Raw genomic sequence first — 15,562 nt, 5'->3', positions numbered from 1 at the left:
CATGCATCAATTCTAATATAAATCAGAAAACGCAATAAAAGACTACAAAACCTCAATGACAACATTTTATTGATAAAATGACTTGCATATTAATATAATCTTCCCCTCCCCTCCCCACACTCTACAGCAGCCACCCAGTCCCAGCGGCGCTGCCGTATCAATGTTGCAATGCCACTGCTGGCGTTGTATTGTGATGGCCACAGTGACATGAGGGTGGACTTCAGGCTCACCCGAGTCATTCAACGCCCTCATGGCTGTGCTGGGCACTGACTGACCACGGTTGGGGCCCCGAGATCTCCTGTCTAGTTTTTATTTTTTGGCTTGCCAGCGCCACCTCCTATCGGGTGGTGGCCAGGGCCCCGACAGGCCCCGGCTCAGTGCATGATGCCAGGGTCCTGAATAACAGCCCCATCTTCTATGAGCAGTCATCCCCTCCACCAGGATACTGTATCCTTGGGGATGGTGGCTCCCCCTGCCTGTCCAACCCATCTGCCTCATGACCCCCTTCAGGCAGCCTGTCCACCTCCAAGCTACAACTGCTGCCTGTCAAAGGCGAGGTGTGTTGTGGAGAGGTCCTTCGGGATACTGAAGACGCGATGGCGGTCCATCTTCTTAAAGGCCCTGGAGGTGGATGTGAGGTGCCAGAGGTCATTGGAGCCAGATGTCGGGAGGGCAGCAGAGGACCAGCACCAGCACCTCCAGGAAACGTCTCTGGGGCAGGAAACAGAAATAGGATAGCCATTCAGTGCTCTGTCCCAGACCACGATTACATTTAAATTAATACATACACGACATTAAAAAAACAACACACAACGATGATTGAAAGCTACAATTATTTCTAGAAGGACAAGCTTAGATAGCTATCGTAACGGTATTAATTATCGGGCGGCGTGTGGGCAAACGCTCGCGGTGTCATGTTAACCCGTTATTAAACTGAGCATATCCATTGTTAATCCATTATTAAAATTGCTATTTCGATTGGTTAACAGAACAGCCGTTGTTTAACACTGTCCGATGACTGACAGCTATCTGTCGTCGGACTTGCCGCTGGAGCAAGCGCCTGGAGCCGACCTGCCCCGCTCGTCAAGCGAAAAGTGTCCGATAAAAGTGCACCTTCGTCGGACTGGCCGGGTGGTGGATTACCCAGCTAGTTTATCATAACTGCCATGCAGATCCAATGGCATCTAATGCTACCTAGGTATGCTCACTAATCTGAGAATGGCATGTTAGTAGTACATTGTAATACCAGTACAATGTGTAATTACCGCTGATACTTACATTTACGGTCTGTAGCTTCGTGGTCTACCGCTTGTGCTGTCCGCCATTGTTTTAGAAATAAAATGAAAAGCTGGTGAAAGGGCTCCTCCTCTTCCGGTACGTAGCCAAGATGGCGGCCGCTTAGTGCGAGTAGTGTCCATCGTTTTACACTACATGTTTTGCCCGTTTGCAGTGCACCATCCGGGTACTTTCAGTGCACTGAATTCTGCTGGATTTTTCAGTGGCGCACTTCGAACACTGAAAGTCAGTGCTCGAAGTGCTCAAGTGCGCGGTAGTAGACACAGCCATGGAGATACATATTAATTAGATGCAGCCTCCTGATTGTGATTATCATATATTAGAGCGTTGCATCAAAGCTTTAGCAGCATTTAACTGTTGCAGACGGCCAATGTGAAGCTACTGCACTTTTAATAATAATATTTATAATAATGTATTCTTTATTGATCACATTATTTGGGAAATTCTTCTCTGCATTTAACCACTTTATATGCAGTTACCCTCCAGAGGGTCACATGGTGAATCTGAGAGGTTTATGAGATGATTAATGAGGGAGGAGAGAAAGAAAGGGGCTTTATCTGATCGTTGCTTTTATTGTGAAATTAAACTTTAACCTCTTTGGTTCTTGAACAGATAAGAGTCGACAACTACTGTAAAAAAAAATGTAAACAATGCGTCATATCTGATAAGCCTATTATATGTTTTGTTTTATCTGATGTCTTTAGATCCCACACACAGCTGGTTGATGATTCAGTTGAACAGATCAAAGTCTCCTGAATCTCCACATGTCAGTGGGATCGAGAGTAAAAGTGTGCATCATATTCTTCATTTAACACACAGACATCACGACTATACTGTTCTCTTGTAGCTCAATAAGTACATCTTCACCCTCTAAAGTATGCACTTTTTTAAAGAGGTTACAAAGTGCTTCACAGAACAATGAAATGCAAGTTTAAACAGAATGAGGTCCGATAAAAGTCAGTTATGAGTGACTTTATGTCACTTGCAAAGAACAGATTTATTCCATGATGATGCATTGAATGTCTTTTACGGTTTGATCTTATATTGCGTTATATTGCAAGGTGACCCTGTGTGTGTGTGTGTGTGTGTGTCCGTCCATTTGCAGACCGGTGGCCTGGCTCAGGCTGAAATTGCAAACCAACAGAAGTTATATTTAGTCTCAGCCCGGACACCGTACACATGGCCTGCACACATACAATGCAAATAAATAAACAGATTTAAGTTAGTTTAAAAATATGCATATTAAGGTCCACTCGTTTCTCAGAGAAAGGTAAGTGTGTATCATTTTACTCGTGATTGATAGACCATTCAAACTGAACACAAATATGGCATGTAACATATTGTTGTGTCTGATTCTGCTTCAACATTTCCCCTAAATAAATCTTTATTCTGCTTGAATTTGAACATGTTTGGTAATAGTGGAATATCAGATAATTATACCAACATTTATATATAACTATCATGGCCATTATGACTCAATGGGACATTCCAGTAGGAGGCAGGGTGATGTGACGTGTGTCACGTTTCCTCCTGGTTTCCTCCACGACTCCTATACTCTCCAACCATATTTAAATCACCAAAAAATACACAATAATTTGTTTTAAAACATACATTTAAATTAAAAAAAATACAATTAATAATGGCATAATAATATATATTAAATATAGGTTACTTCGGGTACTAAAAAACACAAATAACGTATGAAATATTATAATCCCGCGAGAGTTACACTCCCACAGAGAGGCGCGTTGGCGGCATGTGTGCGGGTGGACGTGTGTGAGCGCGCGTGTGTGTTGGTTTTCGTCACCGCAGTCACGTTGCTCGGCCGCCCGGGCGGGGTTAAATAGCGGATATGTGCCGCAGACCGGCAGATTACACCAGCTCAACGTGCTCCGTAGACATTGAGAATAGCGCGAGCGTTTGGCACCTGAACCGACGGACGAGGCTCCTTCAAGGTCCGTTTCCTTCCCCCTTCCTCCGGGATCTAAGCGACTCGGTTCTCGCGTACCGCTCGGCTCCTCGGTCGCGACGGGATGCCCAGGGAGCTGACCCAGAACCGGATCCAGAAGATCTGGGTGCCCACCAGGGATGAAAAGCCGGCACCCCGGAGAGGTAAAATCTAAAAAAAAAGTCCGTTTACTTTTACGGATTTTCTCTGATAAAGTATTGCTAAATAATTACATTGATAGCTTTATTAAAGTGTATGGGCATCGTCTGTTCCTAAAAAAACCTGAATAATTACTTTTATTTGATTTAAAAGTATTTCGTAGTGTACAACTTATTTTATATTTAAACTCTATTACGGCTAACTTAAAGCTCTGTTAGCTAAAATGACAAAGTGTGTGTATATGGTCCGCGCTGCTGTTAAAGCAGCTTTAACTCGACTTAGATATTTTATTTTCAACATATAGTCGGCATTACAATTTATTCGACATTTTAACTCTACGTCCTACGAACATTTCCCGCCGCGGCGCCACCCATTAGCACGCGCGGCACGTCACAGCCCTCCGGTTGCCGTGGTTACCCAAGGTGCCTCGCGACCGCTCTCTCTTCTTGTCTGACGCTTTTACAGCGGTGCTGCGTTCCAATTGGTCGGCCGGCAGCGCGCGTGCATCGCGCGACATCTTGCTTCTGACTTTTACACCAACTCAATCAATTACACTTGTATTTCAGAACATTAAAGTAGAATAAAATACATTAAAAAATCTCAAATAAAATACTACAAATGCTTTATTTATTATATATATATAGTGTGTGTGTATATATATATAATTATTTATATATATGTATATATAATTATTTATGTATAGATAATTATTTATGTGTATATATATATAGACAGACAGCTGTATTGTCTCCACAGCTGGGACTGGTAGCGCATTTAACTAAACTTTATGTTTCATATTAAAAAAAAAGATGTTTTAATTTTCGGAGTTATCAACCTGGCAGATAAATGTGTACATAAAATGTTATAAACCAGAAAGTATTCGGCACAGTGTGTGTGCTCGCCTGACAGCGTGTGCTGTACTACAGTTTTAATGCGGTAGGGTTTAAGTCTAATAAGATAAAGGTGTTAACCCAGACTTCTTTAATCATATCTCGCACTGTTTTTACCAAGAGACAGACGGTCTGATCATGAGGACAGTTCAAAAGAGCTTGGTGTCTATATTTGATTCAGAGGTGTTTGCGGGGGCGAGAGGATGATGAACCAGATATCCAAAGGTAGACTTGGAGTGTGATCCGGTTTAAAGTAACGTGGCTCTTTTTGTTATGCAAACAAGATCAGCGAGTATCCATTATCTGCCAGGGCGTCGGTGAGCTATGAGTGATCACTGACCCTTTGAAGCTGAGGAATTATAACACGGAAAAATAGGCAGTCGCAGTAACTTCCACGCTTTCTTTCCGTGTAGTTTCGACGCCCTGCATTCCTCCCGCCCGGCTGGCCGCTCGGAGAATCCAGGGGAACCTGAAGCGACCTTTAGGGCGCGGGTCGGGTGTGTTGCGGCACATTCGGTCAAGTGAAAACAAAAAGGCGTCTGGGTCGAGCCAGCTCCATTCAGAGCGCCCCCGAAAAGTGGGTCGTGTGAGCTGGGAGTGAGGTCTGGAAAAGTCATGGAAACGTCATGGAAAAAACTTAAATCATAAAAGTCATGGACATGTGTTATATTCACATGTTCATTTATGCCGAGTTTGAAATAATTAATATGTTTTTTACAGAAAGACGCTCAAAATATAAGCCGGCGTACGCTCTCGATACGCAACATTTTCTAAATTTTTCATGTTTATACCGAGATTTCAGTTTGGTCATGGACATTTGGTTTAAAGTCCTGGAAATCCATCGGTCCACATGCGTAAGAACCCTGGTTGATGTTGTTGTTGATGTCGTTTGACTGACTGGATTCTTGGAAAGCAGCTGCCGGGCCGTCCTCGGGTTGCAGAGCACAGGCCGGAAATACAAATCGCTGATCGAGCTGCTCGATGTCCTTCGCGCCTTCGGGGGCTCTTTAAGGGGGAGGCGTGTATGTCGTTGTAACGCATTCCCCCCCTCCTCCTCCTACGCAGCGGGCGGCGCCCCGCACTTCGCCAACCCGCCCACCGTCATCGTGATGGTGGGGCTTCCGGCTCGAGGAAAGACGTACATGTCCAAGAAACTCACCCGCTACCTCAACTGGATTGGCATGCCCACCAAAGGTAACCGCACACACACACACACACACACACACACACACACACACACACCTGCTCTGTAGCTCATAGGACGTCATTCAAAGTATTTTGCCCCATGGAATCGAGTCGTCATGTCTTTTTCTTCCTCTTCTTATGCTTCTCCTCCTGCTTCTTCTTCTCCTTCTTCCCCTCATTCTTCTTTTTCTTCTCCTTTTTCTTCTCTTTCTTCTTCTTCCTCTTTTCCTTATTCTTCTCCTTCTTCTTTTCCTCCTTCCTCTCATTCTTTTTTTCTTCTTCTTCCTCTTTTTCTTCTTCTCATTCTTCTTTTTTTTCTTCTTCTTCTTCGTGTGTTGTAGTCTTTAACGTGGGCGAGTACCGCAGGGAGGCAGTCAAGAACTACAGCTCGTATGACTTCTTCAAGCCCGATAACGAGTGTGCAGTGAGGATCCGGGAGTGAGTGCCACACACGGAAACAAAAGCACATCCACAACGAGATCCGCTGCTTTATTGTTTATTGATAACGCAAAATCAAAAATAACCTGTCTCTCTTCTGTTCAGGCAATGTGCCTTAGCAGCCTTGAGGGACGTCAAGTCCTATCTGAAGGACGAGGGAGGCCAAGTAGCGGTGAGTTTCCCATCTTGCGTCCTTTTTAAAAGACAAAACAAACTAGAACGGGCACTCGGTAGAACGCATACCTGCGCATATCACAAGATTGGGCATTGAGTTATGAACATAAAAATTGACCGTGGTAAAAAGAAGATTTTGACCTTTTCATGACCTTGAACTTTGACCCGATCGATCCCAAAATCTAATCAAATGATCCACGGATAATATCCAATCATCTCACCAAATTTCATGCGATTCTGTTTAATACTTTTTGAGTTATGCGAATAAGATGCACACATACAAATAAATAAATACACGTCGATCAAAACATAACCTTCCGCATTCTCAACGTGAAGGTAAAAAAACCTCATTTTTGATCGGCGCCGTGCCGTTCCAGGTCTTCGACGCCACGAACACGACCAGAGACCGGCGAGCCATGATCCTCCAGTTCGGCGTCGAGAACGACTTCAAGGTACGCGTTACTATGGCGACCAGAGGAGTCGCGGCACGACTTCGTCGTCGGTGTTGGCTTCCAACCCCACTTTGTTCCTCTTCCACGCGCAGATCTTTTTCATCGAGTCCGTGTGCGACGACCCCGGCGTCATCGCGGCGAACATCATGGTGAGTCGCGCACGGCGCTTTGAAGAGACGATGACTCTCTGGGATCGGGCGTGTTTTTTTTCTGACTATCTTCCTCCCCTGCGCAGGAAGTGAAGGTGTCGTGCCCCGACTACCAGGACTGCAACAAGACGGACGCCGTGTTGGATTTCCAGAGGAGGATCGAATGCTACCAAACCAGCTACCAGCCTCTGGACCCCGACCAGCACGACAGGTACACCATCGGCGTTGGTTTTCGGCGGGACGTCTACGATGTCCAACGCAAACCAGGGTTCATGGAAAACCTGGAAAAGTCATGGAATTTTAAAATGGTTATTTCCAAGCCTGGAAAGTCCAAGTTTTTGGAAAAGTCATGTCAATTAAAAAAAAAAATTCATATGTGCATTTAAGCTGATTTTTAAATAATGAATATGCTTTTTAAGGAACGATGCTAGAAATATAAGTCGGCCTACGCTCTTTTATACTCGCACATTTTTTAGCCCTGCAAGTGAACGCACCGTAACTGGAAAGACGAAAATGTTTATTCTTTTAATCAAACTATTGTCTCATTCATTTGTCATATCAGGTTATTTAAATGAAAATGTTATTTTTACATGTTCATGGACGCTGAGTTTGAAATAATTAATATATTTTTAAAGAAAGATGCTCTAAATATAAGCCGGCATACGCTCTCATACTAGCAGCGCAATTCCTAGTGTTTTTTCTCAGATTCTTATATAAATGTTTATTCTTTTAATGAAACTATTGTCTCTCATTTAAGGTTATTTACTGTATGCTTTGGAATTCTCATTGTTAGTTTGAATACGACATTTTCTCACTCTTTCATGTCTACACAGAGATTATACCAAACTTCCATGACCACACATTGTTTTTAAAGTCCTTGTAACTCATGATCCAACGCTCACCACGTCCCGCCCGTCCTCCAGGGATCTCTCCTTCATCCAGGTGATCGACGTGGGTCGGCGTTTCCTCGTCAACCAAATCCAGGATCACATCCAGAGTAAGATCGTCTACTACCTGATGAACATCCACGTCCAGCCGCGCACCATCTACCTGTGTCGGCACGGAGAGAGCACCGACAACCTGGAGGGGCGGCTGGGCGGCGACGCCGGCCTCTCGCTGCGGGGCAAGCAGGTACGAGCAGCCACATCGGAATGAAAAAATAAAAAATGTGCAGAGTTCTTATGGTCATGGAAAACCTGGGAAAGCCATGGAACTTTAAAATGTTCATTTCCAGGCCTGGAAAATCCCTTGAAAAAAATGACAATGGAAATGTTGTTTTTACATGTTCATGTACGCCAAGTTTGAAGTAATTAATATGTTTTTCAAATAAAGATGCTCTAAATATAAGCCGGCATACGCTCTCATACTAGCAGCAATTCCTAGTGTTTTTTCTCAAATTCTTATTTAAATGTTTATTCTTTTAATCAAACTATTGTCTCTCATTCATTTTTCATTTAAGGTTATTTAATGTATGCTTCAGAATTCTCATTGTTAGTTTAAATACGACATTTTCACACCGAGATTTCACAAAACATTTAGTCGTGAAAATTTGGTTTAAAGTCCTGGTCGTTGGTCACCATCAGGGTTTGTACGGTCATGGAAAACCTGGAAAATTCATGGAATTTTGTTATCACATGTTCATTTATGCCGAGTTTGACATAATTAGTGTTTTTTTTTTTTTTAAAGAAAGACGCTCAAAATATAAGCCGGCATACGCTCTCATACTAGCAGCAATTCCTAGTGTTTTCTTCTCATATTGTTATATAAATGTTTATTCTTTTAATCAAACTATTGTCTCATTCATTTGTCATTTTAGGTTATTTAATGTATGCTTCAGAATTCTCATTGTTAATTTAAATACGACATTTTCACACCGAGATTTCACAAAACATTTAGTCGTGAAAATTTGGTTTAAAGTCCTGGTCGTTGGTCACCATCAGGGTTTGTACGGTCATGGAAAACCTGGAAAATTCATGGAATTTTGTTATAATCACATGTTCATTTATGCCGAGTTTGAAATAATTAGTGTATTTAAAAAAAAAAGAAAGACGCTCAAAATATAAGCCGGCATACGCTCTCATACTAGCAGCAATTCCTAGTGTTTTCTTCTCATATTGTTATATAAATGTTTATTCTTTTAATCAAACTATTGTCTCATTCATTTGTCATTTTAGGTTATTTAATGTATGCTTCAGAATTCTCATTGTTAATTTAAATACGACATTTTCACACCGAGATTTCACAAAACATTTAGTCGTGAAAATTTGGTTTAAAGTCCTGGTCGTTGGTCACATCAGGGTTCGTACGGTCATGGAAAACCTGGAAAATTCATGGAATTTTGTTATTATCACATGTTCATTTATGCCAAGTTTGAAATAATTAATGTTTTTTTGCTCAAGAAAGACGCTCAAAATATAAACCGGCGTACGCTCTCAATATGCTACATTTTCTAAATTGTTGAAATTTGGTTTAAAGTCCTGGCCGTCGGTCACCGTGAGCATGAACCCCGATGTGATCTCTGAGCTTCAGGTGCTGAGTGCTCTTTGTGCTCGCTGTAGTTCTCCTCGGCTCTGGCTCGGTTCGTGGAGGCGGAGCGGCAGCCGGCGGGCCTGAAGGTCTGGACCAGCCGGCTGTGTCGCAGCATCCAGACCGCGGAGCACCTGGGGGTCCCGTACGAGCAGTGGAAGGCCCTCGACGAGATCGACGCCGTGAGTACGCCTCATCGCGGCGGGTCGTCACTTATTTTTCATAGTAAAGCACTATTTTTTTTTTTCAATTACTATAACATTAAATGAATTATAAATACTCTCTCTACATAGTTAATGTGGAGATGTCTATTCTCTGGTGTTAATGAAGTCTCTACAGAGGTGTGTAGAGGCCCATCTCCAGTGTTCTAGTGGTACATTGTGTTATCGCCTTAGAAGACTTGCGGAGGGGTAGAAAACCCTTCAACACTTTTTATGTGAGCGCAGCTGAAAACAGTTCTGCTGGTGAGAGAAGCTATAAAACTGGCCTTCCTTTGAGCCACAAGAAGAACTACATTAATATTTACAATACAATCATTATTAGCTAACCGTTGCGACGCGTCACGCAAGCTAACGATGCAATACTCCGTTTATTTTTTTTAGGGGATATGTGAAGAGATGACGTACAACGAGATGAAGGAGAAATATCCAGAGGAGTTTGCTTTGAGAGATGAAGATAAATACTACTACCGCTACCCTGCTGGGGAGGTACACACACACACACACACACACACCTAAAATACAGAGCATTTATTTGGCTATTCACTATAACCCCACTGCTACGGTATATAAAGTAACACTAATCAACAACCCCCCCCTCCCCATCCCGATCAGTCCTACCAGGACCTGGTCCAGCGGGTGGAGCCGGTCATCATGGACCTGGAGAGGCAGGAGAACGTTCTGGTCATCTGCCACCAGGCCGTCATGCGCTGCCTGCTGGCCTACTTCCTGGATAAGAGTGCAGGTCTGGACTCCAAGTCCCAGAAGCCCCCTGGCTTCTTCTGCGTCGGAGTAATCTTAGAATTAAGAGCTGCGACGCTCCGACCTGTCGCTGTGTGTTCACGTTTCTTCTTCTTCTTTTTTTTTTCTTCCTCTTTTCCTTATTCTCCTTCTTCCTCTCATTCTTCTTTCTTTTTTCTTCTTCTCTTTCTTCCTCTCCTTCTTCTCTTTCTTTTTTTCCTTCTTTCTTCCTCTCTTTCTTTTTTTTCTTTTTCTTTTTTCCTTCTCTTTTTTCTTCTCTTTCTTCCTCTCCTTCTCTTTCTTTTTTTCTTCTCTCTTCCTCTCTTTTTTTTTTTCTTCCTCTCCTTTTTCTTCTTCTCTTTCTTCCTCCTTCTTCTCTTCTCCTTTTTCTCCTTCTTCTGTTCATTCTTCTTCCTCAGAGGAGTTGCCCTACCTGAAGTGTCCCCTCCACACGGTGCTGAAGCTCACCCCGGTGGCCTACGGGTGCAAGGTGGAGTCCATCTCTCTGAAGGTGGAGGCGGTGAACACCCACCGGGACCGGCCAGAGGTATGAAACCGCCCAGAAAAGTGAACTTTAATTTTACCTCTTTAAAAAAAATAAAGATAAGAACATGTCTCCAATAGTTCTGTTGATATTTCTGGCCCTGCAGGAGGTCCGATGGGGTCCTGGCACCCTGATCAGGCGGAACAGCGTGACGCCTCTGACCAGCCCCGAGTCGAACATCAAGAAGCCTCGCATCCTCGACGAGGCGCCCATCCCGGAGCTGCCGCCGGCCGCGCTCTGCAGCCCCTCCCTCTCGCCGTCGCCGGACAGGTAGCGCCCTTTTTTATACAAACACACTCATTACACGTCATAGATTTAGAGTTCCTCGGGTTTAAGCTCGTCTGGGTTTCTTAAAGGCAGAACCCAACCAGAGGCAAGATGGCTGAATTCTTCTAATCGAGCTTAAAAACAACATTTCCTTCATCCGTTTCCTCTCATGCATGTTCACTCGTTTCCTTTCCTCTCCCGCCGCCTTCTCCTCGCAGCACCGGCCGGGTAAAGTTTGCCTGTGAGAATTCGCTCAGTTTTAGTCCGTCTGGCTTCTCGCTGTTTCTATTGTTTTCTTATCTCACCCCTCCTCTCTCTCTCTCTTCCCGTCGCTTCATCTTCCTTTTTCATCCCCGCTGACCGTTATTCTCAGGCTTAAAGAATACTACGAAAAAAGTCACACTAAATGTTAACGTCTGTCACGAAATATTGACTCTCATTGCCAAACAATAAAACATTTATCAGTCACATTTACATTGTATAACCTCTATTTATCATATTTGTTATGATGCGTGCATCATATTTCAGGAAACTGACTCGAGTCACTGGCGCCTTGTTCTTAGGAGAGCTGCGTCCCAAAGTACAGCCTGACCGAGCCTCACTTCCCATCTTGCATTCCTGCAGCCGTCTTCATTGTCGTCGCCCCCCCCCCCCCCCCCACACACACACACACCGGCACGTCGTAGTACGCTGACTCATGCCGACGCTCCCGTTCTTGTCTCTATTTTTGGTTTGTTTTGGGCCGCTCGCGTCCCGCCTCGAGACGAGCCGGCCTCCACTGAACCGGATTACTGTGGAACAAATGACTCTTTAGTTTAGGAACTAAGAGAGACTCGACTGCCACTAACCGGGACACGGCATGTTAGCTTGTTGGCTAACAAATGAACGCTATTCAGAAGCTAATTTAAAAGTATTGTTGGTTTTATCAAACAAAATGAATGTTTATTTTTAAGACTGGTCAAACTACGATAATATAGCCAAAGAAAATGGGACACCGGCTCATTTAGGAAAGAGACAAATGTATAAAGCTGGCCTCCGATAGGCTAAAGCTGTCCCCACACACACACACACACACATGCTCGTGAACTCTGGTAGTTTTCACGCCCTCTCAAAAGACCGTCGGTGATGTAACCTGTGCTTCCGTGAGCGAGTATAATCCGGGCGGCGGATGTTTGTGCTCCATCTTTTGTGTTGTTGTTGTTGTTGTTGAGACTCCGGTGGCCACACTGTCTTTGCGTCGTCTCTGGAGCCGTAACGGTGTTGTTGGCGTGTTTCTTTTCTCTTTGTGGCTCCAGAAGCTGAGGAGAAGCTCTCCTGGCCTGCGTGACGTCCTGCAGGCCTGCCAGTGAACTGCACCCACCTCATCGGAGACGGAGGCGCACTGCAGCGCAACGACGGGGAATGCGTTTTTTTGAAAGCTATTTTTTTCAAATAGTTGTCGGCCAAGGACACGAGTAACCGCACTTTTTTATTTTTTTATTATTCAAAAATGATCATGATTATTTAAATCATCTTGTCATTTCCCACCGTGTCCTGGGGAGACTCCGAATGTCACAAGGAGAACTCTGGGAAACTATTTTCTCCTGGTTTTATTATTCTGGAGAGACCAATGACCTCACGGCGAGGTCTCAACAAAATCATCTTTTTTATTTTTTATTTTAAACTTCTGATTGCACTTTTAAAAACAAAAGGGGAAGAATATCGAATATGTTCTGATTTTCTTCTCTCTTCTAAAATGTGTGCAAATAAAGAGCGATACGATTTAACCCTTTTTGTTATTCGACACGATAAAATAAGCGATTAATTTTTGCACAATGAGGATAAATTAGATTTCTATGTCTCTTCCGTGTTGTTTTCCCCTCCGTTGTCACGGTAACGGAGGCGACGCGTTGCCGTAGAGTGCCTGCAGAGCTCCTCCCGCTCCAGGAGAGCCGCCACGTTTTAACCTCATCACGCCGCATCACATGGATATTTAACTTTTCACAGTTTATTTATCGTTCCGATCATTTGACACGAGCTCATTTCTCTCGATGCCACGAAGTTAAGCGCCGATATATTTTTCTGTTGATATCTTTGTATAAACGTGAAAGCTGCACATAGGCGTCGTTTGGAGAGCGCGATGAAGTATTTTTGTACTCATGGAAAGTCCGATCTGTAAAAGTTGTTAATGTTTCTGCTCGAGATGCTTGAACATGTTTTTTTTTCCTGTTGTAAAAACTGTTTTTCTTGTGTATTTATTAGTTTTTGGATGCTTGGAGCGAGAGGCGCCTCTCGGCCGTGTGAGAGGACCAATAAATGACCTGAACAGAGCCGTGTTCTCCGTGTCGCTTTGTTTCCATCGGACCGAGTCCGACCGCCGTGGTCACCGGGAGCCGCTCCCTAACGACCTCTAACGGCCTCCAACGGGCCAATCAGGAGAGACCGCGTGCATTCAGGATGTGACTGTCAAATTACAACTCTCTCTCGCTCTCTCTCTCTCTGTGGTTCTGTCTCTCTCTCTCTGTGGTTCTGTCTCTCTCTCTCTCTCTGTGGTTCTCTCTCTGTGGTGCTCTTTCTTTCTTTGTGGTTCTCTCTCTCTGTGGTTCTGTCTCTCTCTGGTTCTGTCTCTCTCTCTGTGGTTCTGTCTCTCTCTGGTTCTCTCTCTGTGGTTCTCTCTCTCTGTGGTTCTCTCTCTGTGGTGCTCTTTCTTTCTTTGTGGTTCTCTCTCTCTCTGTGGTTCTTTCTCTGTGGTTCTCTCTCTCTCTCTCTCTCTCTGTGGTTCTCTCTCTCTGTGGTTCTTTCTCTGTGGTTCTCTCTATGTGGTTCTCTCTGTGGTTCTGTCTCTCTCTCTCTGTGGTTCTCTCTCTCTCTGTGGTTCTGTCTCTCTCTCTGTGGTTCTGTCTCTCTCTCTCTCTCTGTGGTTCTGTCTCTCTCTCTCTCTCTGTGGTTCTCTCTCTGTGGTTCTGTCTCTCTCTCTGTGGTTCTGTCTCTCTCATGTGGTTCTCTCTCTCTCTCTGTGGTTCTGTCTCTCTCTCTCTCTGTGGTTCTCTCTCTGTGGTTATGTCTCTCTCTCTGTGGTTCTGTCTCTCTCATGTGGTTCTCTCTCTCTCTCTCTCTCAGTTCACGCTGAGCGTCAGAGCGACAGGGTGTGTGTTTGAGAGCTGCGGAGCGTTGTCTGTGTGTTTCTCTCTTCTCTATTCTTTCATAGTTGTTTGTATTTAGTTTATGTGGTTTATTAGTTGGGTTTCACAGTAGTTTAAGTTGTTTGGTGGTTATTTGGGTTTTTCTCTGGGTGTCTTCCCGCTGCCGGTGCCTCACCGGGCTCGGTGCGTGGCGAAATGTTTGCCCGATTCCCCCGCTGCTCACGAGGAGACACGGTATGAAGATTGCCGGTGACCCCCCGTGCAGCGTGGAGGAATTGGCTCGGGCAGTCGGGAAGAAAGTCGGGTTCGGCAGCGTGAAGTCCGCCGCCAAGATGAACGGCTCGGTCGTGATCTTCCTGGATCAGGTGGCGAAGGTGAGCCGCGTGGTAGAGGAGGGGCTCTCGGTGGGAGATTTGTTTGTACAGGTGTTTCCGCTGGATCAGCCGTCCACCAGAGTCCTCGTGTCAAACGTCCCTCCGCTCATCTCCGATGAGTTTCTCAGCAGAGAGCTCTCCCGGCACGGAAAGCTGGTCTCCCCGATGAGAGAGATCTCATCGGGGTTCAAGGAGAGCTCAATGAAGCATATCATGAGTTACCGTAGATCGGTTTATATGATACTCAACGACCGGAGCGCGGAGTTAAACCTGCGCTTCAGCGTCAGAGTAGATGATATTAACTATAACGTCTACGCGTCTTCATCGGCGATGAAGTGCTTTCATTGCGGGAGGAGGGCACACGCGAGGGTCTGTTCGAGCGAGGCGACCCTGCGCCAGCTGGGCCAGGCGGCGGGTCCGTCCAGCGCCACGCCGCGCTGCACCAGCGTGGGGAACAGCAGGTGAGGCGGCTGCCGCTGCCGCGGCTGCGGGGCTCGCGGCGGCGGCGTCTCTGAGAGGAGGCGCCGCCGAAGCGGCGCCGCCGATTCCAACGGAGAGCGCGGCGAGCGGCGTCACTGCTGCTGCACCCGACACACATGTGGTGGGTATGAATGAGGGAGTGAGTGATGGGGGTGATGCGGGCAAGGGTGGCGAGGGGGGGGATGAGGGTGGGGAGGCTGGACAGGGCAGTGAAAGGCAGGCTGTGGGTGGAGTCGGGAGCGGTGAGAGGAAAGGAAAAGAAGGAAAAGCGGACCAAACAAATGGAGGGGATGTGGGTGGATCTGCCAAGAGCAGTGGGGTAGAGGCTGTGGGTGTGGTGGGAAGTGGGGAGGGGGAAAGAAAACAAGAAAAAGAAGGGGGAAAAAAACAAAAAAAGATTAAAAAAACAAAAAATAATATTGGTGATGGTGGTGGTGGTGATGGTGGCACGGGCTTAGAGGTGGAAGTGGGGAATGGGGTGGAGAATAATGAGGAAAGTGAGAAAGAGGAGGAAAAGGAAAAAAAAGACGAGGACAGGGGTGGCGAGAAGCCCATTGAGGGGGTAGGACAGGTGGGGGGAGGCGAAGAGGTGGAGGAGG

At 45.4% G+C, this 15,562-nt stretch overlaps 1 protein-coding gene and 1 long non-coding RNA gene across 3 annotated transcripts; one reads left to right on the top strand and one right to left on the bottom strand.

Annotated features, from left to right (window-relative positions):
* Nucleotides 1-52: 52 nt before the first annotated feature.
* On the bottom strand, nt 53-1,358 carry LOC130200290 (uncharacterized). Its single transcript, XR_008832974.1, has 2 exons — nt 1,279-1,358; nt 53-711 (listed from the first exon to the last, which is right to left on the bottom strand). It is a non-coding gene; the product is annotated as an uncharacterized LOC130200290 (long non-coding RNA).
* Nucleotides 1,359-3,130: 1,772 nt separating this feature from the next.
* Nucleotides 3,131-13,296, top strand: LOC130200284 (6-phosphofructo-2-kinase/fructose-2,6-bisphosphatase 3-like). Of its 2 annotated transcripts, none has more exons than XM_056424434.1 (14): nt 3,131-3,408; nt 5,359-5,487; nt 5,820-5,916; nt 6,022-6,088; nt 6,468-6,542; nt 6,635-6,691; nt 6,778-6,902; nt 7,615-7,822; nt 9,250-9,399; nt 9,820-9,924; nt 10,051-10,180; nt 10,616-10,723; nt 10,827-10,990; nt 12,283-13,296. In XM_056424434.1, exons 1-14 carry the CDS (start codon nt 3,330-3,332, stop codon nt 12,334-12,336), a joined length of 1,548 nt encoding a protein of 515 aa, XP_056280409.1. In that variant the 5' UTR covers nt 3,131-3,329; the 3' UTR covers nt 12,337-13,296. The 2 variants fall into 2 exon arrangements, with proteins under 2 accessions (XP_056280409.1, XP_056280410.1); XM_056424435.1 differs by having other exon boundaries at nt 3,133-3,408; nt 10,596-10,723.
* The last annotated feature ends 2,266 nt before the right edge of the window (nt 13,297-15,562 follow it).

This window comes from Pseudoliparis swirei, chromosome 10 (assembly GCF_029220125.1).
Source record: "Pseudoliparis swirei isolate HS2019 ecotype Mariana Trench chromosome 10, NWPU_hadal_v1, whole genome shotgun sequence".
Taxonomy (NCBI): domain Eukaryota; kingdom Metazoa; phylum Chordata; class Actinopteri; order Perciformes; family Liparidae; genus Pseudoliparis; species Pseudoliparis swirei.
Note: the sequence above shows the minus strand (reverse complement) of the source record. Positions and strands in the feature narration are given on the sequence as shown.

Bases quoted from the DNA above. Each gene is read 5' to 3' on its own strand.
- LOC130200284 (XM_056424434.1), top strand. From the start codon at position 3,330: ATGCCCAGGGAGCTGACCCAGAACCGGATCCAGAAGATCTGGGTGCCC. The intron at 9,400-9,819 runs GTGAGTACGCCT...TATTTTTTTTAG, and splicing joins CCCTCGACGAGATCGACGCC to GGGATATGTGAAGAGATGAC. The intron at 9,925-10,050 runs GTACACACACAC...CATCCCGATCAG, and splicing joins ACCGCTACCCTGCTGGGGAG to TCCTACCAGGACCTGGTCCA.